This window comes from Hyperolius riggenbachi, unplaced genomic scaffold (genome assembly GCF_040937935.1).
Source record: "Hyperolius riggenbachi isolate aHypRig1 unplaced genomic scaffold, aHypRig1.pri scaffold_132, whole genome shotgun sequence".
In the NCBI taxonomy this organism is placed as follows: domain Eukaryota; kingdom Metazoa; phylum Chordata; class Amphibia; order Anura; family Hyperoliidae; genus Hyperolius; species Hyperolius riggenbachi.
This window is the reverse complement of record NW_027152348.1, coordinates 510,537-537,196: the sequence shown is the minus strand read 5'-3', so window position 1 is coordinate 537,196 and position 26,660 is coordinate 510,537. Positions and strand designations below refer to the sequence as shown.

The 26,660-nt window shown below is 46.5% G+C and overlaps 1 protein-coding gene across 4 annotated transcripts in view; it reads right to left on the bottom strand.

Moving 5' to 3' along the window:
- Positions 1-1,464: 1,464 nt before the first annotated feature.
- LOC137543623 (sialic acid-binding Ig-like lectin 13) overlaps positions 1,465-26,660 on the bottom strand; it is a 246,328-nt gene continuing 221,132 nt past the window's right edge. For all 4 annotated transcript variants that reach the window (XM_068264740.1, XM_068264741.1, XM_068264742.1 and 1 more), the window contains one exon: positions 1,465-2,361. In XM_068264740.1, the coding sequence (XP_068120841.1) occupies positions 2,194-2,361 (168 nt within the window). In that variant the 3' untranslated portion in view covers positions 1,465-2,193. The remainder of the gene's footprint in view (positions 2,362-26,660) is intronic.

The following is a 26,660-nucleotide window of genomic DNA, read 5'->3' as shown; positions in this document are numbered from 1 at the left end:
ATCGCGGCCATGTTCGGCGAACGTTCGCGAACCCGAACATCCAGGTGTTCGCCCAACACTAGTCTGCTCTAATGTAACGATCTGCTAGTGTGGGTGGCCACTAGCAGACAGACAACAATCAGATGTTCCCTGAAAGGGAAATGTCTTACAGACAGTGATAGTAGAAGGCAGTACTAACACTGGATTCAGATATTAAGATTGGTCATACAAATCGAGTCGGCAACAGATCAGATTAAGAAGGTACAAAATCGGCAGGCAAAATCTAAGTGAGTAATCAGGCAGAGGTCGGCAACAGGTCAGATTGGCAAAGGTACAGAATCGGCAGGCAGAGAGGAGTCAGAGAAACAGGCAATAGTCAAACACAAGCATGCAATATATATGTATAAGCTGAGCTAGTATGGAATCCACGGGGTCCTGCCGGTTTAAGCCACACACAGGACTGACTAAGGTCTGAAGCCTTCACTGCGAAGTGTTAGCTAGAGCAGACAGTGAGCAAGTGTCAGAACATCACTTAAGAAGCCCGGGTAAGCAAGAGAACATGCCCCCAAGCCGTTTGGCCAATCCGGAACCTGAGGTGGAGCCATGCGTTTCAGCTGACACACTTCCTTAGAGCATAAGAGGAGCGACGCTGACAGCGCATGCGTCCGCCCTCATTTACAGTCTGATTATCATGCAGCCGGATGCCCGCAGGAACGTCGCTGACACCATTTCTGCTACTGCGGCCAGCCGCACCGGAAGTCCCAGATGCGCTGCCAGTGGTGGCAGCAGCAACTGACCTGGTAAGCGCAGGATTACTGACAATATGATTTTTTGTGTATTTATCTACAGTAGTGCTTCTTACTTTTAAACTAGAATTGGTAAAACTGAGAAATAATGTTTTTTTTCTATTTTCCCTCCTTTTCCCAGTAAAATGCATAGAAGACAAAATTGTTTAAGGGAAAAAATGTCATTCAATGAAAGCCCAGTTTGTCTCGAAGAAAAAGGGATAGATATTTCATTTCAGTGTCATAAGTAGGGATAAAGTTATTGCTTTTTAAATAGGGACATAGCTAAAATGTCAAAACTGCTCTGGCCCATAAGGGGGAAACCAGTTCTTGATGCAAAGTGGATATATATTTACTAATTTTAGCTGTAGTTTTCCTGTTTTAGAGATTATATTCTGCTGATATGACATAAATGACTGCCTGTCGGGATAGCAGAATTTCAAAGTATTTTTTTAATTACTTTTAAAAGACATGAAATGGCATGTAACATAAATCTGTACATGTACAGTCCCCATCTTACTTATAACTTGCCTGTATTATTTTTTTTATCACTGTATACATTAAGACGCTAAGACTCTAAGTGATAGTTTCCTTGCAGTTAGGAAGTTGGACTGCAGGTAGCTCTCACTGGAAACTAATTTGAGGCCATAAAACTCCTGCATAGCTGAGAAAAACATTTGAGTGCAGGGAACAAACAAAAAGTTTATTATGTGTTTGTATGGGAGCTGAATACATTTATCAAAATGTAAAGGCTAAATTCAAACAGTAACCCCTGTGCAAAACAATGGTCATAATACAAAGTGTACTCCGCACATTATGAGATGAATCCTTCCTTTTCACTGCATACAAATTGCTATGGTAACATTCTCATTGATGCACACTCTATCCAGAAACACGCCATAAAAAGTGTGTTTGGGTAATTTGGTCAATTATGCAGAGTTGTGAACATGCACATACAACTGTATAGTCAATGCGTTCACATGCAGCAACACAGCACATTCACATGCAGCCCCCTAAAACCAGACTTTAACCTTTAAAACTAAAGGAGACTGGGGTTCTAGAATAGCCCTATCTAAGGTGAGGGCCATAGGTACAATTCTTAATCTGTTTATTTTCACTTCAGGTTTGCTATAAGTGGCCACTTTCAGATTCAATCATCTCAAAGTTACATGATCTAAAAGTCTGTCTTGTTTGTATGTAGTATATTTTCTCTTCACTTGTGAAGTCTTTGGTGAAGAACCTTTTGACTCATCAGAATCCATACCTGGACCAACCCTCACAATCCAGATTAATCTGTAGTTGGTTTAGAGTTAACTCTATGCAATGTTCTTCTTGGTGTCAGAATCTGGGAATTAAGTCAGAAGATGAAGGGAGGTATCACACCTTTGAGGGTCCTTCTAGATTAAACCCACAACTGTAACTGATGTGGTCACTGACGTTTGATGACTGCATACTCTGTCTCAGTTTCTTTCACTCTTCCCACAGGCTGGGGCTTCTTTGAGAAATTGATGCTGGCATACTTTACATCTTCACAGTTCATGTATACAGCCCCATCCTTCTGAACTTCCACCTGGTTCTCCTCAGAGAGTTGACAATCCTAAATTAGATACAAACAGTTGAAACCTAAGTTTAAAAGTTAGTTTAAAATATACATTTTTGGAAGGCATTACTGCAAATATTATATTCTTCCCCTGAAGGTTTGCTGTACGTATTACTCATACATGTCTCACTCTCTAATGAACTTCTAATGATAACTTTAGTAATAACTTTTTTAAGCATGACTCCAAGACTTTTCTAGGGCTGTCCCAACTCTTTGGATCTTGTTCCTCATTCAATAAGTCGTGCTTCTACCTTTCACTTATTTAAGAAGAGCATCAGGTTTCACCATTTTAAAATCACCCTCCCATCTCCCTATCTGTTGTATTTCTTTATTAGGAAGTGAACACAGTGTTTGCCATAAATATTTCCTGGGGTAAGATATTCCAGATTTAACCACTCTTACAGTGAAGGACCCCTTTCTTAATTAAAAAATAAAAGATCCTCCATATGCAGACCATCTGCCAAGCTTTTATATTGTCCTCTGATGTATTTATCAGGTCACCTGTCAGTCGCCCTTGTCCAAGCTAAATAAATCCAGTTTGTCTCCACTTTATTGGTAAGTGAGTTCTTCCCTCCCTCTGATTAATTTAGTTGCCTGTCTTTGTACCTGTTCTAGGAGGTCAATGTCCTTTCTACAGTGTGGTGCCCAAAACTGTATTACATACTCCAGATGTGACCTCACAAGTGATTTATACAGAGGGAGTAGTATACTTAAATCTCAAGTGCAGTGTGTGGCTGTGTCACTGGTACAGTCTGCCTGTCATTGTGTTAAAGTGATTGACACACTTTGTCATTAACAATTCTGACAAAAGCTGAGAACCTATTGTGTTACGAATTATTCACTGTTAATTTGATTTCAGTGTTAAAAAAAAAGTAGTGTCACTGACAATTGTGACAAAACCCATTGCCAGTGGTATGTTCAGGTGAACACTAGTGAGTGGAGCTTTACTTAGTTGTGGGGTCTAACCCTATCACTAACGCACAGGGTAGGGTTAGGATTAGGAGGGTTAGGGTAAGGACTAGTGATTAGAAGAACAGTGACACCACAGTAAAGAGACTTCAAGGTCCAGATATTTAACATGAAGTGAGACAGAAGGCACAGTAAGTATAGAGCAGAGACAGGGCAAGCGGCGATCAGATGTATTCACTATTCAAGCAAGGGTTCAGGTTAGGCAGTTAACAGGCATATCCAGGAAAGGGTTGAGTGCAGGCGGCTAATAGGTGTATCCAGTCTCCAGACAAAGTTCAGGGCAGGTGGCTAACAGGCATATCCAGTATCTAAGAAAGAGTTGGGGCAGGCAAAAAGCAGCACAGTCAAGGTCACAAACCGAGGTCATTACCAGAGCAAAGGCATCAAAGTAGTCATGCAGGCCTGGTCACAATCAGGAGTATGAGCAAAAGCAGGGATGACCAGAAGCACAATACCTACCAGGAAACCAACACTAGCTGTCAGAATGAACAGCACCTGACCCAGGGGAAGACTGGCTTTTTGTACCTTTCAAATGGTACTTTGGCATGAACTTACACCTGCTGCTTTCTCATCAAAGTTTCATGTACCAGGGGTGATGGAGACCGGAATGCTGAGGACAGGAACTCATGCAGCTTATCAACTGTGTGACCAAGAAGGTTTTGGAGTGCTCCCACAGGTTGGGTCTGGTACTGCACTGACCTGACAACCAGGCAGATCCTAGAATAGGCAAAAGGTTGGTAACCAGGGGCCATATGCAATTCACTTTTGCACCTGAGTTTTTTCCTAGGTGATATTTTTACAACTTGTTGTAAATAAAATGCTTTTTAAACCACCAGCAAGCAAACAAATACTCAACATAATTTTGACAGTATTTTTTAACTTACTTTTTGGTACTTTTTCCATTGCAAAGTGCTAAAAAGATATTTTTGTTATAATTTAAGTAGGCCTCAGTTATTTGGACTGAGTTAGTCAAAAAGGCTTGAGGAGGAGACCTGCCCTTTAAGGGGATTTTCTCTTAGAGAGAAAATCTGCAGTTCTGTCAGCAGAACTAGAACATACCAAGAAGCTGTTCTATGGACAAGGCCACAGGTCTCCCTGACCTGGGCATGTACCGCCACTAGAACAATAAACATCAGCCATGTTTTGTAAATATCCACATTCCTGTATGTATGTCAAATGCCTCATTGAATATTAATCGAGTAGGTGTGTATGATGACACCACGAGTGGGTCCACCAATAGTCTGATTCAGGGGATGGCGAAGATGATGTCATATTTAACTCTTTCCTAGTCGGTATTAAAGCCTGAGTGAGCTATGGGAGCTCACTCTGCTTCTAACTTTCGCACTAGCTCGCAAGGCTGACTGGGACCTCTAAGTATGTTCATTCCTTTCTGTAATCTGATATAATGTATGCTGTACATAGGTAGTCTAGTGTAACTTAGGTTAGAAAGAAGGTACCTGATTGACTCCAGCAGGAAGTCTAATCAAGAAGCTTGTAACGCAACATGAAGATTGGCGTGGCTAGGATATGGGGAACTGTATCGATCTGTATTTCTGTTTCCTGAATAAACTCCGTAAACATTGAAGAAGCCTGAGAAATGTCTATCTCCTGCTTGCTGTGTTGAGAGTCAAGTTATCTCACAGTCTGTGAGACACAACTATAAGAAGTTGATGGTTTCGAAGCAAGGTGATTTAGAACAGAATCTAACAATTTTAAATTGAAAATGAATCTCCTAGGAGAAAATTCAGGAGAACAAATAAATTGCATAGGGGCCCAGGTGGCTACTTAGGCAGAAGTTGTTAAAAGAAGTGGTATTCATACAGGCAAAGGGTTGGCAGCAAGACAGGACCTCAGGAAAGCAGTGGTCAGCAACAGAGCAGGGAGTCATACCAAGCAGGAGTCAAAAGCAAAATGGGCAATCCCTAAACCAGACATACCAAGATCAGCATCAGACGTTGGTAACAATAACTCACTAGCAGTGATTAGCGAAAATGCCAATATTATGCCAAAATTTTCACTTTGACAAGCAGAAATATGCCTGAATATTTTAGTTGTTTTTTTTTTCTTTCTTTGCCTAATGGCCGTTGACTTTTGCGGTTAATAGCAAAGCCTCTTTACCAGCTAAAATTACAACATTTTCAGGGTATTTTAAGGAGAACAGCGGGTACAAGAAGAAAAAACATTTTTCAAAAAGACCTTATAGTTTTTGTGAAAATTGATTTTAAAGTTACAATAGGAAAAAAGTATACATTGTAATGCAATAAATCACAGATAATGTAGCAACCTAACGGTAGTGTAAATTTACATATATGAAAAAAAGAAAGAGAAACTAATTTCATGACGGGGTTTCCAGGGGGTCTGTACTCAGTGCAGAAAACGCTTTGGCCAGGGATTGCTATACTGCTACAATATGACTGTATAAGGATCCCTGGCAACTTTACTCTGTTTTTTTAGACTTTTTGTTGAAAGCGTGAGAAATAAAAAAAAAATGATGCGGGGTCCCCCCTCCCAAGCCTCTTTAACCCCTTGACCCCCATGCAGGTTGGTATAGCCAGAATGCAATGCCCTGGCCGCAAGGGGCTTCATACTTTGAGCTATACCAACCTGCTTGGTCCATGGTATGGGGGGCTCTGGGGGAGAGGGGTGGCCAATTCATGGACAATGGGCCCTTCCCCACCTCCAGTGCCCCTGTAGTAGGTAGGGAGCCAACAACGCCCTGGGGGGTTCATGATGGCATCTGGGAGTCCCCTTTAGGAAGTTTGCCTGCCCCCTCCCCAGGAGAAATGAGTATAGGGGTAAATAGTACCCCTTACCCATTTCCATAAAGGGTTAAATGAAATAAAAACACAACAACGGAAGTACTTTATTATTCTTAACCTATTTTGGTTCCTGGACGTAGAAACTACATCCAGGAATGCACGCGCGCTCCCAGCCCGCGGTTCGTTAGCCAGGCAATCAGTGAATCGGGCTATGGTGCCCGATCACTGATTCCTCTCCCCCGCTGAAAAAGCGACAGCTTCTCTCGGAAGCTTCGCCTTTTCTGGCTGTTCCCTCCCCGATGCGTCACTCTAAGCGTGTGTTACGCTTAGGGTGACGTCATGTAAACAAACTCATGGCCGCCATCTTGTGGCCAAAAAGTAAAACTACAACAAAAAGTTAAAAAAAATTAAATCAACACATAATTACATTAGAAAAATATGGTTTACATCCCACCCTCCCAAAAATACCCGAATAAACTGTTTAATATAAAAAAAAAAAATTACAAAAAAAAAACATGTAAATATTTACCTAAGGGTCTAAACTTTTTAAATATCACTGTAAAGATGAAATATTTATATATTTTTTTTATTTTAAACTTGTAAATAGTGATAGATGCAAAACGGAAAAAATGCACCTTTATTTCCAAATAAAATATTGTCGCCATACATTGTGATAGGGACATAATTTTAACGGTGTAATAACCGGGACATATGGGCAAATACAATACGTGAGTTTTAATTATGGAGGCATGTATTATTTTAAAACTATAATGGCTGAAAACTGAGAAATAATGAATTTTTTCCGTTTTTTCTTATTCTTCCTGTTAAAATGCATTTACAGTAAAGTGGCTCTTAGCAAAATGTACCCCCCAAAGAAAGCCTAATTGGTGGCGAAAAAAAACAAGATATAGATCAGTTCATTGTGATAAGTAGTGATAAAGTTATAGGCCAATGAATGGGAGGTGAACATTTCTCAAGTGAAAACGACAGAACGCGAATGGGTTAATTAACTATACATAATTACCTGTAACTTAAAAAAAATTGTTCCCACACCAATATCCTTGGACATGTACCATGCCAATATCCTCTAATGAGTTTGGTTGAAGATCTCCGCCACACACCTGCCACCACACACCACCGCTCCCTGCCGCCAGCTCTAACTATATTAAGTATAGCTACAGCCAAAGCATATTTAAATTTGGCTCCAAGAATCCTCATTGGTCTGTTAACCTCCTGGGTGGCATGCCCGACACTGAGTCAGGCCAAAAAAGTTAAAAGCGGTGTGCCCAACACAGTGTCGGGCATGCCGATCAGGGGGATTTCTGTTGCATTCTGTGTTTTGCGATTGCTGCATCCCCGCCACTCTCAGCCCCAGTCTTCACTGTATGGAGCATCTGATGTCATGATGCTGCCTCCCAATCCTCCACACAGTGAAGACCGGGCTGTATGGGGCTGGGATGCAGTGATCATTGCCGGTGGGAGGCTTGGTGAGTAATTGCGGGGTTCAGGGGCTGGGGGGCAGCTATACAATAGCTATACAATAGCATCTATCACTATATACCTTTAGATGGAAAAGGTATAGATTCATAACTTAGGCTGGGGGAACCTATGCCTTTCTAACTATACCTGGCTACTTATATTTGTGGCACATATACATGGCTACCTATATTAGCGGTGCATATACCTGGCTGCCTATACTGGAGCACCTATACCTTACTAACCTATACCTGGCTACCTATATTAGTGGCTGTAATGCTGGGGGCATACTGCCTGACCCCCCAGCACACCAAGGCTAAGAGCTGGATAATGGAAGAGGCTACACAGGCTGCCCAGAGCAACTGCAGCTCTGGGCTTCTGATAAGACGCAATGGCAGCGCAGTGCGATGTTGCGCTGCTCCTGCAATAACAAACATTGAGAGAGATACAGGACAGACAGGAGTGAGGTAGCCAATAGCAACCGCAGCAATGGCTACCTCGCAAGGACAGGACTAGGAGGACAGAGGCTGACAGAATGAATGCTTGCTAAACTAGTCACTGCGTCAGTAACAGCAAGCATCCACACACAGAACAGACAAGAACGAGGTAGCCAATCGCGACCGCATCGATGGCTTACTTCGCATGGACAGGACTGGAAGGATTTGCTGCTCCTCCGCAGGAGAAGGCGCAATCCACAAGGCAAGACAAGGCAGAGTGAATGCTTGCTAATCTAGTCACTGCTTCAGTGACAGCGAGCATTCATAAAGACTAGGGTGAGGTAACCAATGGCAACCGCAGCAATGGCTACCTCTCAAGGACAGGACTAGGCTAGCTAAGCACGGGTGATCGCTAAGCGCAACCTACCGAAACGTGCTAATAACTGACTAGCTAAACACAGGATATCAACAATTCGAGTACGTATATATCACCAGCATTGATATATCGCCGTAGCACGAATACAAGGAAAATAACAAATGCTACACTAGAAGGAATACGTCTATATGTCCCTGTGGGAAATATATAAACGTAACTCCACAAACTAACTGAACTACAAAGTAGCAATACAAGGACTATTATAATTCACAACATCCAAGGACCCAGTAACAGCTTAGGCTGAGCTGAAATTATGATGGGCGGAGTCTGAATGGAGAGGGAGACTTTTATGCCGGCAACAGCCAATGGATGAAAGCAGGCAAACTCCCACACAGCTGAATGGTAATCACTCAATCCTGAGCTGTCCAGAGCTGCAAAGCGATTGCAGATGGAATGAACACTCAGTGTGAGTTCAAGCAGAACTATACACGCGCTGTCCTCTCCGTGCTGTGGGCAGTGTCACTCATGCCGCGCTGTCCTCTCCGTGCTGTGGGCAGTGTAACTCATGCCACGCTGTCCTCTCCGTGCTGTGGGCAGTGTCACTCATGCCGCGCTGTCCTCTCCGAGCTGTGGGCAGTGTCACTCATGCCGCGCTGTCCTCTTTGTATGATTTGCCCGCATGTTGCAAACTTCAGTAGTGCTCAGCTTGCCCGAATGTCCTGCTGCCTCTTCATGTCCCCTCACTCTTTGTAGGTCTCCCCCTCGTGCTGCGCACCATTTTCGCGTTGACCGGGCATCGCAATGTCACTCACGCTGTCCGTCAATGATCTCCTCCGCTCCGCCCCTACTTCGTCCTGACTGCTCCATTAGATGCCCTTGGTGATGGGCAGAAGAATGTCACTGCAGAAGCTCCGCCCCCTGAATCCAGGGAAGAAGATACGGGCTTTCCTTACGTCACACTGCTGCTACTGGAGAGACGCAGGCAGCAGCGTGTAAGGTGTCTGAAGTGGACTGGGCGAATCTGCAGCAACGGTACATTTAAAAAGAATAACAATGTATACACACACCTAGGGGCTGAGAGCTGAAGTTGACCTGAACTGTCCTGCACAGGATAGAAGGAAAACATAGAGAAATGTTCCCTTAATGGTATTTAGAGGGTTTAGCCTGTTTTTTTCCACCACATTTGTTTGAATCACAAGTTGTAGGCTGTTCTATCCCTTATGTCACATGATTGCAACAGCAGAATAACCTTTAAAGAAACATTTTTTTGTTGCAGCTGATACAAATCCTAAAATAAATCTGGACTGATCCTACTTCCTTGCTTTCATGGAAGCAGACATATTGCTCATTTGAAACACAGGATGCTAACAATATGTCTGCTTCTATGAAAGCAAGGAAGTAGTATCAGTGCAGATTTATTTTAGGAGTTGTATCAGCTGTAACAAAGAAATGTTTTTCTTTAAAGGTTATTATGCTGTTGCATATCTTTTAGAGCAGAGAGGAAGTTCTGAGTTCAGGTCTTAAAGCCAGCATGTACAGTACTGGTATTTGGAAAACTAGGCTGATGCAGTATGTTACACTACATTACACTGGCCACATAGGGAGACACGGGACAGCCATTGGCTGTTCCTGTGCCTCCTATGTGGTCAGTGAAATGATTGGCTGTTCCCCTATGTGGTCAGTATTAAGGTATCCATGCATACTGGTCGATAGCCACCAGATTGACCAACAGATACCGTAGATCCCTCTTTAATAGAATCTTGTCAGAGAGGGATCTATTGGCTAACACACTGCACACAGATCTTGAATCGATTTCAGCATGAAATCGATTCAAAACCTGTGGAGCCGCCACCTGCCTTGCCACCCCTAGGCCTCCCCCCATTTGAGCTCCCCCCGCCAGCAGTAATAATATCAAACTGTCCACGGGCACAGGTCCCCGTGGTTGGTGCTGTCTCTTCTTCCTGCGACTGCTTCCATGTCCTCTGCACTTCCTGTCCGTCCTGTGGCAAGCTGCAATTCAAACAGTCGAGGGTGCTGTACTGTTTGAACTTCGGCTTGTCACAGGACAGGAAGTGAATGGTACAGACAAAAGAAGGCCAGCCGGAAGAAGTGACAGTACAGACAGTGATAGTATTGCTGCCGCTATGCTGCATAGGTGATCGTTGAATCGAACGCCACTAGTGATGCGCGATCGAGCAAAATTTTCTATATGGAACAATCAACTGAATCAACCGATGTCAGGTGGAAATCGGTCGATAAGTCAACATTTGCGTTAACAATTTCACAGCAGATTTGATCATAGTGATCGAATCTCCTGTATATTGATGGGAAATCAAACTAGAGTATGGCTACCTTAAGGCTACAGACCATTACACAACAACATTCTCTCAAGCAGCATTCTCTCAAACCAGCTTCATTACCATAATTCAAACTGACTATAAATACAGCCTCCCATGCTGCAAAAGTGTTTGCCCCTCTCCATTACAGCCTATCACACAGTTTTGCATGTAGACCATTTTAGTTTACCGATTGTATATACAATCGGGATTGTACATGTATTAGCACCTCCAACCAATCTTAACCGTTTACTACGCACACAGTAAATTTGCCTCCAGCAGTCTCTAGTGCATGAGAACTGCATGGCAACAGTGGCCTAGTAGTACGGGATTGGTGAGGGATTGTCCCATTACATATTGTCGGCAGCTGCGCGATCAATCTTCATTGTCAGTCTGTTCACCGTACTTCCTGCGTATGCTTACGGGAGCAGATAACCGTAGATGGGATTGGCATGCTGTCACATTAACCTTCTTCCACTGACGATCCAGCAACTGGTCTTCGTTGTCCGTCTGCACCCCTACTTCCTGCGTACGCTAACGGGAGCAGATTGGACGGGATCACGGGGCTGGATTGTCACACCATTTCAATCTGGACAGCAGGTAGCCTACCTTGTGACCAAAACTACGGTACCATATGTACTGTACTGTAGAATTACCACACATGATACGGTACTAGTATATCTGATACGGTATTTACCAGTACCGTAGGCTGAATGTTCTGACCCACTTTCAGAGCACCAGATAAAATATGAGGGGTAAGCGAGCACCAGATGACATAGTACTGGATAAGAGAGCACCAAATGAAAAATGGGGGGTAAGAGAGCAGCAGATGAAATATGGCTGTATAAGAGAACACCAGATGAAAAATGAGCAGTAAGAGAGCACCAAATGAAATAAGGGAGGGGGGGGAAGTGAAGAACATATTGGTATTACTGACAGTTCTTTCATTTCTGGATTTTCTTGCAGAAAGATACCACTACCACCTTCTCAAGATGTCAAAGCAGAAGAGACTGGCATATAAAGTTGCTTTCAAACTTGAAGTCATCAAATATGCTAAGGAGCATGGAAACAGAGCAGCGGAGAGACACTTCGGGCCACCTCCAACTGAGAAAATGATAAGAGAGTGGAGGAAACAGGAGGATCAGCTCCTAAAGTTGGATAAAAGCAAGCACACTTTACGTGGACCAACTGCAAAGTGGCCAGAGTTAGAGGTGGATGTGAAGGAAAGGGTCACTCATCACCGGCAAAATGGCCTTTCTGTCTCAACAAAGATGATCATTTATGAGGCCAAACGCATCACTGTGGAGAAAGGCATTCAGGATTTCACTGGATCACCATCGTGGTGCTATAGATTCATGAAGAGATCTGGCCTTTCTATGCGCACTAAAACAAGAATTGCCCAAAAAATGCCAAAGGAATATGAATCAAAGATTCAGTCGTTTCAGAAGTTTGTTATTGATGCAAGAAAAAATAACAATTTTGAAATGAGCCAGATTGGGAACATGGATGAAATCCCACTAACATTTGATGTGCCATCTAACAGGACTGTAGATCACAAAGGAGCCAAAACTATAACCATAAAAACCTCAGGGCATGAGAAAACCCATTACACGGTTGTGCTGTCCTGCTGTGCAGATGGTACCAAACTGCCGCCGATGTTGATCTTCAAAAGAAAAACATTTCCAAAAGAAACAATTCCACGGGGAGTTGTCCTGCACGTTCATGGCAAAGGGTGGATGGACGAAAATGGAATGAGGCTGTGGATTGACAAGATGTGGTCAAAACATCCTGGTGGGCTTCTGAAGAAACCTTCCTTGTTGGTGCTTGACCAGTCAGAGCACATATCACTGAATCTACTAAGAAGAACTTTAAGGAAGTAAAGACCCACATAGCCGTAATTCCTGGTGGTCTTACTAGCCAGCTGCAACCACTGGACATTTCTATTAACAAACCGTTTAAGGTTTTCATGTGAGAGGAGTGGAGTAAATGGATGGCTGCTGGGAACCATGACCTGACGCCTACTGGACGCATGAAGAGGCCCACTATCACACAAGTGTGTGAATGGGTTAAAAGGTCATGGGACTCTGTGAAGGAGGACATTGTTGTAAAATCATTTAAGAAGTGTGGCATTAGTAATGCCTTAGATGGAACTGAAGGCGATGCCTTATTTGACACCAGTGGGGAAGAAAGTGATGACAGTGATTGTATAGATCTGTCCTTCCTCAATTCTGATAGTAGTGAAGATGAAGAAGAGCAATTCTTGGGATTCGAATAAAAATGGCAGCACATTACAGCCTTACCAGCCTTATTTTGTTATGGTTACTGTTTATTGACTTTGCTGACTATTAATGAGAGTGAAGATAGTACTTAATATGTTACATGGTTGACATACAGTTGTTCCTAATGTTTCTTAAACTGCTGTTATCTTTATACAGTTGATATAAAAACATTTACTACAGTATTTGGTTCAAAATCTTTTTTTTCCTGGATTTCCCTCCTCTAAAATTGGGTGCGTCTTATATACCTGAGTGTCTTATACGGCGAAAAATATGGTAATCCTTACCTGGTGCAGCTAGTAGTGTTGGGCGAACAGTGTTCGCCACTGTTCGGGTTCTGCAGAACATCACCCTGTTCGGGTGATGTTCGAGTTCGGCCGAACACCTGATGGTGCTCGGCCAAACCGTTCGGCCGCATGGCCAAACTAAGAGTGCATGGCCGAACGTTCCCCGAACGTTCGGCTAGCACTGTGATTGGCCGAACGGGTCACGTGGTTCGGACCCGAACGCGCTCTGATTGGCCGAACGGTCACGTGGTTCGGGTAAATAAATACCCGAACCACGTCATATCTCCGCCATTTCTCTGTGGGTTTAGCTTTGGGTAGGCAGGCAGGGTAGTTCGCTCTCCAGCCACACTAGCCAGGGTCCCCCCCCAGTAATTTTGTGTCGCTGCTGGGAACAGTAGTACACCGCTCGCTCAGCCACACTATATATAGCATTGTTTACTGCCACTGTGTACCTCGCTCAGCCACACTATATATAGTATTGTTTACTGCCACTCTGTGTACACGGCTCAGCCAGACTATATAGCATTGTGTGTACTGCCACTGTGTACCTCGCTCAGCCAGACTATATAGCATTGTTTACTGCCACTCTGTGTACACCGCTCAGCCAGACTATATAGCATTGTGTGTACTGCCACTGTGTACCTCGCTCAGCCAGACTATATAGCATTGTTTACTGCCACTCTGTGTACACCGCTCAGCCAGACTATATAGCATTGTGTGTACTGCCACTCTGTGTACACCGCTCAGCCAGACTATATAGCATTGTGTGTACTGCCACTCTATGTACACGGCTCAGCCAGACTATATAGCATTGTGTGTACTGCCACTCTGTGTACACCGCTCAGCCAGACTATATAGCATTGTTTACTGCCACTCTGTGTACACGGCTCAGCCAGACTATATAGCATTGTGTGTACTGCCACTCTGTGTACACCGCTCAGCCAGACTATATAGCATTGTGTGTACTGCCACTCTGTGTACACCGCTCAGCCAGACTATATAGCATTGTTTACTACCACTCTGTGTACACCGCTCAGCCAGACTATATAGCATTGTTTACTGCCACTCTGTGTACACCGCTCAGCCAGACTATATAGCATTGTGTGTACTGCCACTCTGTGTACACCGCTCAGCCAGACTATATAGCATTGTGTGTACTGCCACTCTATGTACACGGCTCAGCCAGACTATATAGCATTGTGTGTACTGCCACTCTGTGTACACGGCTCAGCCAGACTATATAGCATTGTTTACTGCCACTCTGTGTACACGGCTCAGCCAGACTATATAGCATTGTGTGTACTGCCACTCTGTGTACACCGCTCAGCCAGACTATATAGCATTGTGTGTACTGCCACTCTGTGTACACCGCTCAGCCAGACTATATAGCATTGTTTACTACCACTCTGTGTACACCGCTCAGCCAGACTATATAGCATTGTTTACTGCCACTCTGTGTACACCGCTCAGCCAGACTATATAGCATTGTGTGTACTGCCACTCTGTGTACACGGCTCAGCCAGACTATATAGCATTGTGTGTACTGCCACTCTGTGTACACGGCTCAGCCAGACTATATAGCATTGTGTGTACTGCCACTCTGTGTACACCGCTCAGCCAGACTATATAGCATTGTGTGTACTGCCACTCTGTGTACACCGCTCAGCCAGACTATATAGCATTGTTTACTGCCACTCTGTGTACACCGCTCAGCCAGACTATATAGCATTGTGTGCACTGCCACTCTGTGTACACCGCATAGCCAGACTATATAGCATTGTGTGTACTGCCACTCTGTGTACACCGCTCAGCCAGACTATATAGCATTGTTTACTGCCACTCTGTGTACACCGCTCAGCCAGACTATATAGCATTGTGTGTACTGCCACTCTGTGTACACGGCTCAGCCAGACTATATAGCATTGTGTGTACTGCCACTCTGTGTACACGGCTCAGCCAGACTATATAGCATTGTGTGTACTGCCACTCTGTGTACACGGCTCAGCCAGACTATATAGCATTGTGTGTACTGCCACTCTGTGTACACCGCTCAGCCAGACTATATAGCATTGTTTACTGCCACTCTGTGTACACCGCTCAGCCAGACTATATAGCATTGTGTGTACTGCCACTCTGTGTACACGGCTCAGCCAGACTATATAGCATTGTTTACTGCCACTCTGTGTACACGGCTCAGCCAGACTATATAGCATTGTGTGTACTGCCACTCTGTGTACACCGCTCAGCCAGACTATATAGCATTGTGTGTACTGCCACTCTGTGTACACCGCTCAGCCAGACTATATAGCATTGTTTACTACCACTCTGTGTACACCGCTCAGCCAGACTATATAGCATTGTTTACTGCCACTCTGTGTACACCGCTCAGCCAGACTATATAGCATTGTGTGTACTGCCACTCTGTGTACACGGCTAAGCCACACTATATAGCATTGTTTACTGCCACTCTGTGTACACCGCTCAGCCAGACTATATAGCATTGTGTGTACTGCCACTCTGTGTACACCGCTCAGCCAGACTATATAGCATTGTGTGTACTGCCACTCTGTGTACACCGCTCAGCCAGACTATATAGCATTGTTTACTGCCACTCTGTGTACACCGCTCAGCCAGACTATATAGCATTGTGTGCACTGCCACTCTGTGTACACCGCATAGCCAGACTATATAGCATTGTGTGTACTGCCACTCTGTGTACACCGCTCAGCCAGACTATATAGCATTGTTTACTGCCACTCTGTGTACACCGCTCAGCCAGACTATATAGCATTGTGTGTACTGCCACTCTGTGTACACCGCTCAGCCAGACTATATAGCATTGTGTGTACTGCCACTCTGTGTACACCGCTCAGCCAGACTATATAGCATTGTTTACTGCCACTCTGTGTACACGGCTCTGCCACACTATATAGCATTGTTTACTGCCACTCTGTGTACACCGCTCAGCCAGACTATATAGCATTGTGTGTACTGCCACTCTGTGTACACCGCTCAGCCAGACTATATAGCATTGTGTGTACTGCCACTCTGTGTACACGGCTCAGCCACACTATATAGCATTGTGTGTACTGCCACTCTGTGTACACGGCTCAGCCACACTATATAGCATTGTGTGTACTGCCACTCTGTGTACACCGCTCAGCCAGACTATATAGCATTGTGTGTACTGCCACTCTGTGTACACCGCTCAGCCAGACTATATAGCATTGTTTACTGCCACTCTGTGTCTGCTGGGAACAGTAGTACACCGCTCACCCGCCACTGTATAGCATTGTGCTCTGTGTCGCTGCTGGCAATAGTGGTACACTGCTCACCCACCACTGTATAGCATTTCTGTACTGCCACTGTACTGCTGCCAGTCAGCGTGTACTTTAAGGATAAGTGAAATGAGGAAGAAATCCGGTGAAAGTGGGAGGGGCAAGGGAAGAGGTGTTTCCCCTGACGGTTCACTTACAGGCCACAGGGGAGCACCCAAGAAAACCCACTCAATACCGCCCATGTTGTCCAGGACAACAACCCTCACAGATCCAAAAGAACAGGACCAGATAATTACTTGGATGACCTCTCAAGCGTCCAGCAGTGGGTTAAGCAGCACCAGCACATCACGCACGAGGTCCGAGTCCTCAGCCAGTTACAAGGAGCCAGTGGGCACAAAGCTGACACAACCGGCAGCGACACCATGCACACAACTGCCAGATAACCAGTCTGATGAATTACCTCAGGACACAATGGGGTATTCGCAGGAGCTATTCCCAGGCCAACAAACTTCCACCTTTGAAAGGTCAATGGAGGAACAGCCAGAAATGTTGTGCCCGGATTCACAACCATTAACTGTGGGAAATGCACCGGGCACTGAAATACAAGGCGAGTCCGAGGACTTTGAAACCCAAATCCCAGAGCAAGTTGGGCAGGAGGGGTTGCAATTGCAGGAGGTCGGCCGAGAAGCTCTGGAAGACGACTTTGGAGTGAGCTGCGCAGGGGTTGTTCTAGGGAGCTCTACTCCACGGCGGCGGCCCCCCACAATGACATATGACGAGTTTGAGGAGATGGAAGAGGAGGGTATGGACAATGTGGACATAGACCCAGATTTTGTTTGTGAACGAGAACATCGCCGTCGTAGCAGCAGCACAGATGAGTCTGTTGAAGAACCCACTGCTGCACGAGTTCGCCTTGTGCCACAAGGTAGGCGGCGCGCAATTTCAGGCACCACAAGCGTGGAAGTTCAAGTGAGAGGCAAAAGAGGAGCAAACAGAAATCGCCAGCAAGGCAGGTGCTCCAAAGTCTGGGCTTTCTTTGAAGACTGCACTGAGGATGTTACCATGGCGATTTGCAAGGTGTGCAAGACCCGCCTAAGCAGGGGGAAAAGTATTAACAACCTCTCCACCACCAACATGAGCCGCCACATGCTATCCAAACATCCCACTCTTTGGGCAAACGCGGCAGGACAGGGTACCAGCAACACTGCCTCCCTTGGGTTCACCAGACTCACCACCAGACCCGCCTCAGCAGCAGCAGTAGCCCAGCCATTGCGTGGTTCACAACATTCACAAACATCAGACGACGCTGACACTGTCACTTTCCGGAGTAGTGCTCTTGAGGTCTCCAAGTCTTCATCAAACACAACAACCAACAGCCCTTCCGTGTGCAGCGCTACGGTTCAGTTGTCTGTCTCGGAGATGTTTGAGCGCAAGAGGAAATTGCCAGCAAATGACCCCCGGGCCGTGACACTAACAGCCAGCATAGCCAAGCTTCTGGCCTGCGAAATGCTGCCATATCGAGTGGTGGAGACAAACAGCTTCAAGGGCATGATGTCAGTGGCCATCCCACGTTACGTGGTTCCCAGCCGCTACCACTTTGTGTGCTCTGCAGTGCCTGAGTTGCATGAGCACGTGGTCAGCAAAATAACCCGAAGCTTGAAGAATGCCGTTGCCTGCAAGGTTCACCTCACCACTGACACCTGGACGAGTGCGTTCGGCCAGGGTCGATACATCTCCCTTACCGCGCACTGGGTGAACCTTGTGGAGCCTGGCAGCGATTCCTCACCTGCTACGGCGCGGGTGTTGCCCACGCCGCAAACAGCTGCACCGCCGTCCCTCCCACTGGATAACAACAGCAGCACCTACCTCTCTGACTCCTTCTCCTCCAACGCATCTCAAAGCTGTACCCAGCAGCAGTAGGATCGTGGAAGCAGTACAGCACAGCTGTTGGCATGCGTCAGCAAGCGTTGCTGAAGCTGATCTGCCTTGGGGATAAGCAGTACACAGGGGAGGAAATTTGGAGGGGAATAAAGGAACAGACGGATTTGTGGCTGGCACCGCTGGACCTGAAACTGGGCATGGTTGTGTGTGATAATGGGAGTAATCTCATTCACGCTTTAAGGTTGGCTAAGCTGACACACATCCCTTGCCTGGCGCACGTGATGAACCTAGTAGTTCAGCGGTTCCTGAGGACATACCCAGGCGTGGCCGATCTTCTGTTGAAGGTGCGTCGAGTGGCCAAACATTGTAGAAATTCCAGTACTGCTTCGGGGGCACTCGCCAAGATTCAGGAGCGCTTCAATCTCCCCCACCATCGCTTGCTGTGTGATGTCCCTACACGCTGGAATTCTACGCTGCACATGCTAGCCCGCTTTTGTGAGCAGAAGAGTGCAGTGGTCCAGTACATGACGGCACAGTACTGAGGCGCATCCGGACAGCTGCCAAGCTTCTGTGGATCCGATTGGGCCAACATGTTGGACCTCTGCCAAGTCCTCCAAAATTTTGAGCAATCCACGTTGCTTGTGAGCAGTGACAACTCTTCAGTCAGCATTACCATACCACTGCTGTGTTTACTGAAGAGGTCAATGTTGAAAATCAAGGAAACAGCTGTCATGATGCAACTGGGGGAATCTGAAAGAGAAAACGATCAGCGTGATGGTACCAACATCAGGCCATCCGCCTCAGGAAACGCTGGCCCCAGCAGCTATGACGAAGAAGAGGAGGAGGAACAGCTGGAGTTGGAGCAGGAATTTCATGCCACCACTGACGAGGGCCAGAGCGGTGCACGTTGGACTTCCACAATTCAGCGCGAATGGTCAGCAGAAGCAGACCAGGAGGAAGGTGACGACTATGATGCATCACAACAACTATCACAACGCTCACAAGAGGATGATGAGGATTCTGGTAGGACTCTGGCACACATGGCTCAATTCATGCTAGACTGCATTGAACGTGACCCACGCATTGTGCGCATTCTGGACAACACCAATTACTGGGTTTATACCCTTCTGGATCCACGGTACAAACACAATGTTCCAAAACTGCTTGAAGAAAGAGTCAGACAGGTCAAAATGGAAGAATACCAGCAGGCCCTTGTGGAGACTTTAGAGAGGAGATTGACATCCTCCCCCTCCTCTAGCCAGTTGTACGCCAGTTGTACGCCGACAGATTGACTTCCGCAAACCCAGGATGACCAGGAGGGCAGCAAACAATGCAAGCCGCAGCTAGTGCCCAAAAGGGAATGGTATCGGCAGTGTCCTTGGAGTGGGAAAATTTTCTGACACCCATGCAGCAGCAGCCCACTGAACAGCAAGCGTGCAGATCCACCTCCAACACCGATCACCTGGAGAAGATGGTCAAGGACTACATGTCAGATGACGTAGCTGTGTCGAACAATCCATCTGCACCCTTCAACTATTGGGTATCGAAGCTAGACACCTGGCACGAACTGGCAATGTACGCAATAGAGGTGCTGGCTTGCCCGGCAGCCAGCGTTATGTCGGAACGCTGTTTCAGTGCTGCCGGAGGCATCGTCACAGATCGGCGTATCCGCCTCTCCACAGAAAATGCAGACCGACTGACTCAAATTAAAATGAATCAATCCTGGATTGGAAACGACTACACTCCAGGACCCCAACCAAGTAACATGACCAATGAACATCTGGGATGGTTTAGCGTTTCCGGTGCCTGTTTATTGAACCTCTCATCTGTATTACATTTATGACCGCATGGCGGCAAAAAGCATTGCTGCTATATCCGCACGCTTTTTGTTCTCATGCAAGGCCTGGGTTGTTGTGTCTCAAAAAGCATGGCCTTCTCCTCCTGCGCCTGCTCCTGTTCCATCACGTCTGCTGCTGCTGGGTTAGCGTTGCCGCGTGGTCCCTGTTTATTGAACCACTTATCTTTATTACATTTATGACTGCATGGCGGTACAAAGCATGCTATCCGCACGCTTCTTGTCCTCATGCAAGGCCTGGGTTTTTGTGTCTCACAAAGCGTGGCCTTCTCCTCCTGCGCCTCCTCCTGTTCCATCACGTCTGCTGCTGCTGGGTTAGCGTTGCAGCGTGGTCCCTGTTTATTGAACCACTTATCTTTATTACATTTATGACTGCATGGCGGTACAAAGCATGCTATCCGCACGCTTCTTGTCCTCATGCAAGGCCTGGGTTGTTGTGTCTCTCAAAGCGTGGCCTTCTCCTCCTGCGCCTCCTCCTGTTCCATCACGTGTGCTGCTGCTGCTGCTGGGTTAGCGTTGCCGGTCCCTGTTTATGGAACCTCTTATCTTTATTACATTTATGACTGCATGGCGGTACAAAGCATGCTATCCGCACGCTTCTTGTCCTCATGCAAGGCCTGGGTTGTTGTGTCTCACAAAGCGTGGCCTTCTCCTCCTGCGCCTCCTCCTGTTCCATCACGTCTTCTGCTGCTGGGTTAGCGTTGCCGCGTGGTCCCTGTTTATTGAACCACTTATCTTTATTACATTTATGACTGCATGGCGGTACAAAGCATGCTATCCGCACGCTTCTTGTCCTCATGCAAGGCCTGGGTTGTTGTGTCTCAAAGCGTGGCCTTCTCCTCCTGCGCCTCCTCCTGTTCCATCACGTGTGCTGCTGCTGGTGCTGGCAGGGCCGGAGCTACCATAGGAAAAAATAGGCAACTGCCCCAGGGCCCCAGAGCCTGTAGGGGCCCCCAAGTTGTTCATCCCCATGTTAACCGTTGCTCCCCAGGGTCTCTGCAGAGTCTGTTAAGTTGGGAGGTGATTGGGGGAGGGTCAGCAGCCAGCTCAGGGGCCCAGGAGGGAAGTTTGGCTACAACAAAGGGCCTCTAATGAAGCTTTTTGGTCGGGGGGTGTCTGTTGGGGGGCCCCCAGGCTAATTTTGCCCTAGGGCCCAACTGTTACTTGAACCGGCCCTGGGTGCTGGGTTAGTGTTACCGGTCCCTTTTCCTGGAACCTCTTCTCTGTATTACATTTATGACTGCATGGCGAAAAAAAGCATGTTACCTGTGCAAAGAAACATGACATTTTCCACATTTAAAAGACAGTTTTTCCTTTGAAACTTTACAATCAATTTTCTCAAAAACTATAAGCTCTTTTTCTAATATTTTTTTCCTCTTGTACCCACTCCCAAGGTGCACATACCCTGCTAATTTGGGGTATGTAGCATGTAAGGAAGCTTTACAAAGCACGAAAGTTCGGGTCCCCATTGACTTCCATTATGTTCGGAGTTTGGCGAACGGAGTTTTGACTTCCATTATGTTCAGAGTTTGGCGAACATTCCATTATGTTTGGAGTTTGGCGAACGTTCGCGAACCCGAACATCTAGGTGTTCGCCCAACACTAGCAGCTAGCCAAAAATGGTATACACATGGCCATCAGTTTGCATTCAAATTTTAGAATTTAGATTAGTGTTAGCACATAATTTGCATTTGATTTGTATTCAAGGTGTGTATTTAGCCTCAAGGGGCTGGGCATATCTCTGGAGTTTTCACTTCACTTGCAGCCTGTGAGCGCTGCCCATTGCTTGCTGTCTTTTGAACAAATGTGTATACCATTTTTGGCTAGCTGCACCAGGTAAGGATTATGTTTTTAATTTTAGATTAGCTAGGGTTCACTGTTGGATATGCTTCATTGTTGAATATGCTTCACTGTTACATTAGTTTGATGTTTTAATTCTTTAATTTTTTGATTCAATAATTTTCACTGTTTGAACATGCATCACTATTTGATATGCTTCACTGTTAGACTAGTGCAGGGCTGCCCAATAGGCCGATCGCGATCTACCGGTAGATCGCGACCGCCTTCTTGGTAGATCGCGGCCTCTTGGCCGCGTCTCATTAAATTTTGCGGCCAGCAGCATGTTTAGCTGCCGGCCAATAAGAATGCAGGGCAGAAGACGCGGCGAGGAGAGAGGGAGGAGAGAGGCGGCGCGGCCGCTACGTCATGGCTGGGGGCGGCGCCGGGCAGCCTGCAACTTGCGTGCTTGTAACATGCCCGGCGCCGCCCCCAGCCATGACGTAGCGGGTGCGCCGCCTCTCTTCTCCCTCTCTCCTCGTCGCGTCTTGCCGTCTTCTCCCTGACGACATTCTTATTGGCCAGCGGACTGCCTGCCGGAGGTCCCAGGAGTCCAGAGGACCCTGGCTAACCTACGCTGCAGGTATATAAACCTGACTAAGCTACACTGAGGGCCCCAATACCTGGCTAAGCTACACTGAGGGCTCCTATACTTGGCTAAGTTACACTGAGGGCCCCTATACCTGGCTAAGCTACACTGAGGGCTTCTATACTTGGCTAACCTACACTGAGGGCCCCTATACCTGGCTAATCTACACTGAGGGCCCCTATACCTGGCTAAGCTACACTGAGGGCCCCTATACCTGGCTAAGCTACACTGAGGGCTCCTATACTTGGCTAAGCTACACTGAGGGCCCCTATACCTGGCTAAGCTACACTGAGGGCCCCAATACCTGGCTAAGCTACACTGAGGGCTCCTATACTTGGCTAAGCTACACTGAGGGCCCCTATACCTGGCTAAGCTACACTGAGGGCTTCTATACTTGGCTAACCTACACTGAGGGCCCCTATACCTGGCTAAGCTACACTGAGGGCCCCTATACCTGGCTAAGCTACACTGAGGGCTTCTATACTTGGTTAACATACACTGAGGGCCCCTATACCTGGCTAACCTACACTGAGGGCCCCTATACCTGGCTAACCTACACTGAGGGCCCCTATACCTGGCTTAGCTACACTGAGGGCCCCTATACCTGGCTAAGCTACACTGAGGGCTCCTATACCTGGCTAAGCTACACTAAGGGCTCCTATACTTGGCTAAGCTACACTGAGGGCCCCTATACCTGGCTAACCTACACTGGGGGCCCATATGCCTGGCTAACCTACACTGGGGGCCCATATGCCTGGCTAACCTACACTGAGGGCTCCTATACTTGGCTAAGCTACACTGAGGGCCCATATACCTGGCTAAGCTACACTGGGGGCCCATATGCCTGGCTAACCTACACTGAGGGCTCCTATACTTGGCTAAGCTACACTGAGGGCTCCTATACCTGGCTAAGCTACACTGAGGGCCCCAATACCTGGCTAAGCTACACTGAGGGCTCCTATACTTGGCTAACCTACACTAGGGGCCCATATACATGGCTAAGCTACACTGAGGGCTCCTATACCTGGCTAAGCTACACTGAGGGCCCCTATACCTGGCTAAGCTACACTGAGGGCCCCTATACCTGGCTAAGCTACACTGAGGGCTCCTATACTTGGCTAAGCTACACTGAGGGCTCCTATACCTGGCTAAGCTACACTGAGGGCCCCTATACCTGGATAAGCTACACTGGGGGCCCCTATACCTGGCTAACCTACACTGGGGGCCCAAATGCCAGGCTAACCTACACTGGGGGCCCAAATGCCAGGCTAACCTACACTGGGGGCCCAAATGCCAGGCTAACCTACACTGGGGGCCCATATGCCTGGCTAACCTACACTGGGGCCCATATGCCTGGCTAACCCACACTGGGGGCCCATATGCCTGGCTAACCTACACTGGGGGCCCATATGCCTGGCTAACCTTGACTGGGGGCCCATATACCTGGCTAACCTATACTGAGGGCCTATATACCTGGCTAACCTATACTGAGGGCACGTAACCTATGCTGCAGGCACATACACCTGGCTAACCTACGTTGGGGGGGGGGGGGGGGGCATGCTTAGCATTTGGGACGTTGGTAGATCTCCTGGCCTCGGCAAATTTTAAAGTAGCTCGCGAGCCGAAAAAGTGTGGGCACCCCTGGACTAGTGGTTCGGTTTTTTCCCGTGGGGCCCGTCACCGCCATGGGAGAGTCTAGTAGGGATAATTTGTGCACAACTTATGCTGAAGCTAACACCCTCTTTTACTGTACCTGTTTTGAATGCAAGGTGTGTAATCTGCCCGTTATTCGAGCTCTGCATACTTGTGCAGGTAGTCAGTTCAGGTACAGCGTCTGTTTGGAAGCGCTGCCATTTCCTTCTGCTGTACAAAACTTAAGTATACTTCAGGCTAGCTGCCTCCATGGGCGTCAGTTTGCATTCAAATTTTAGAATTTAGATTAGTGTTAGCACATAATTTGCATTTGATTTGTATTCAAGGTGTGCATTTAGCCTCAAGGGGCTGGGCATATCTCTGGAGCTTTCACTTCACTTGCAGCCTGTGAGCGCTGCCCATTGCTTGCTGTCTTTTGACTGCCTATATTGGTGGCACATATACCTTGCTATCTATGCTGGAGCACCTATACCTTGCTACTTATACTGGAGCACCTATACCTGGCTACTTATACTGGAGCACCTATGCATTACTAACCTATACCTGGCTAACTATATTAGTGGCACATATAGCTGGCTATGTATACTGGAGCACCTATATCTGGCTACCTTTACTGGTGCAACATATACTTGGCTATGAATACTGGGGTGACCTATACCTGGATACCAAAATTGGTGGCACCTATACCTGGTTACCTATTCTGAAGCACCTATACTTGGCTACGTATACTTGGGCACCTCTACCTGGCTAACCTGTACTGGGGCATCTATCCCCTGGCTTATCTGTACTAGGGCACCTATCACTAACTTACCTATACCATGGCACCTACAGCTGACTAAACTATACCTATAATTGGTTACCTATATTGGGCGCATTTATACTCACCATTGGCGTGCTGATCCCTCGCTGTACCTCCGATAGTAACATGCTTCCCGGCGATCAGTGTAAGGCAGAAGATTCCCAAGATTAGGAATCAGTCTACGGTGTATGGGCATCCAACAGATCTCTCGCTAATCAGATTCCATTAGAGAGAGATTTGTCTCTTGGTTGAATCTGCCCATCATCGTTAGATGTATGGCAATCTTTACATTCATCAGAGATTTTGGTTAGTAATTTTAAATTTAGTTTTGATTTGATTCTTCTGTGTTTCAAGCTTTTATTATATTCAAAATGAACACTAGACCCTTGCTTGATACATTTTGGTAAAGTACAGGAAAAAAGGTTATGAAAATTAACTGGATTACTTTTTGCACAGAAATTAAGGAAAAATGGAATGCCAGAGAGGTGAATAGATCAATGGGCAGCCTTGGAGCAAAATTGAAAGATGCCTTAAGCTTTGCTATACTTAGAATAGCTAGAGCTCTGTCCTCCTACACAGCTCCTGCCACCCACCTCACCTATAGCGCCCACCCACGTCGTCACGCTGGAGCACCCATAGCACCCTGATATCAATGCGTACAGACCCCCTGGAAGCCCCATCATGAAATTAATTGCTCTTTCTTTTGAAATATGTAAATTTACACTATTGTTAGGTGATGCATTATCTGTAATTAACCACTAGTGGTGCTCGGATACCCACAATCACAAATTTGAGTGATCATGAATTTGACTCAATCCACTTACGACTTGACTCGTGATCATGATCATGAGTAGAAAGGGATATCTGACTCGAGTGAGGTTTTGAGTTGAGTCAAATAACTGCATGTAATCATAAATCACGAGTGGTATTTGTGATTAAAAACCCGCCAACTTTATTGGTTAATAGCAAAGCCCCCTTACATACAAAGTGGGCAATCCCTAACCCAGACAGACCAAGATCAGCATCAGATATTGGTAACAATCACACACTAGCAGTGATGAGCGAAAATGCCAATATTCTTTTTGCATTATTTTTGCAAGAATAAGCAAATTTTCATCTCCTGTCTCCCCCGCTGCCACTGCTCACACGAAGGGGGGGGGGGGTGGTGGAGACACAAGGGGATGGAGGAGAGGTATGCGGGGAAGCTAGGCACAATAGAGACACAGGCAGGGAATGATGGCAGTTGGTTGGCGGTTTGTATCGACGGGCGTTTATTAGTCAGGGATTCCCTGCCATTGCCGTATAAGATGCAGGGACTTTTTTCCCTATTTTTGGGGAGAAAAAGTATGTCATATGGCAGCAAGTATGACACTTTTTTTTCTATTGTAACTTTAAAATCGATTTTCTCCAAAACTATAAGGTCTTTTTGAAAACTTTTTTTCCTCTTGCAACTTGTGAACCCCACTGTTCTCCTTAACATACCCTGCAA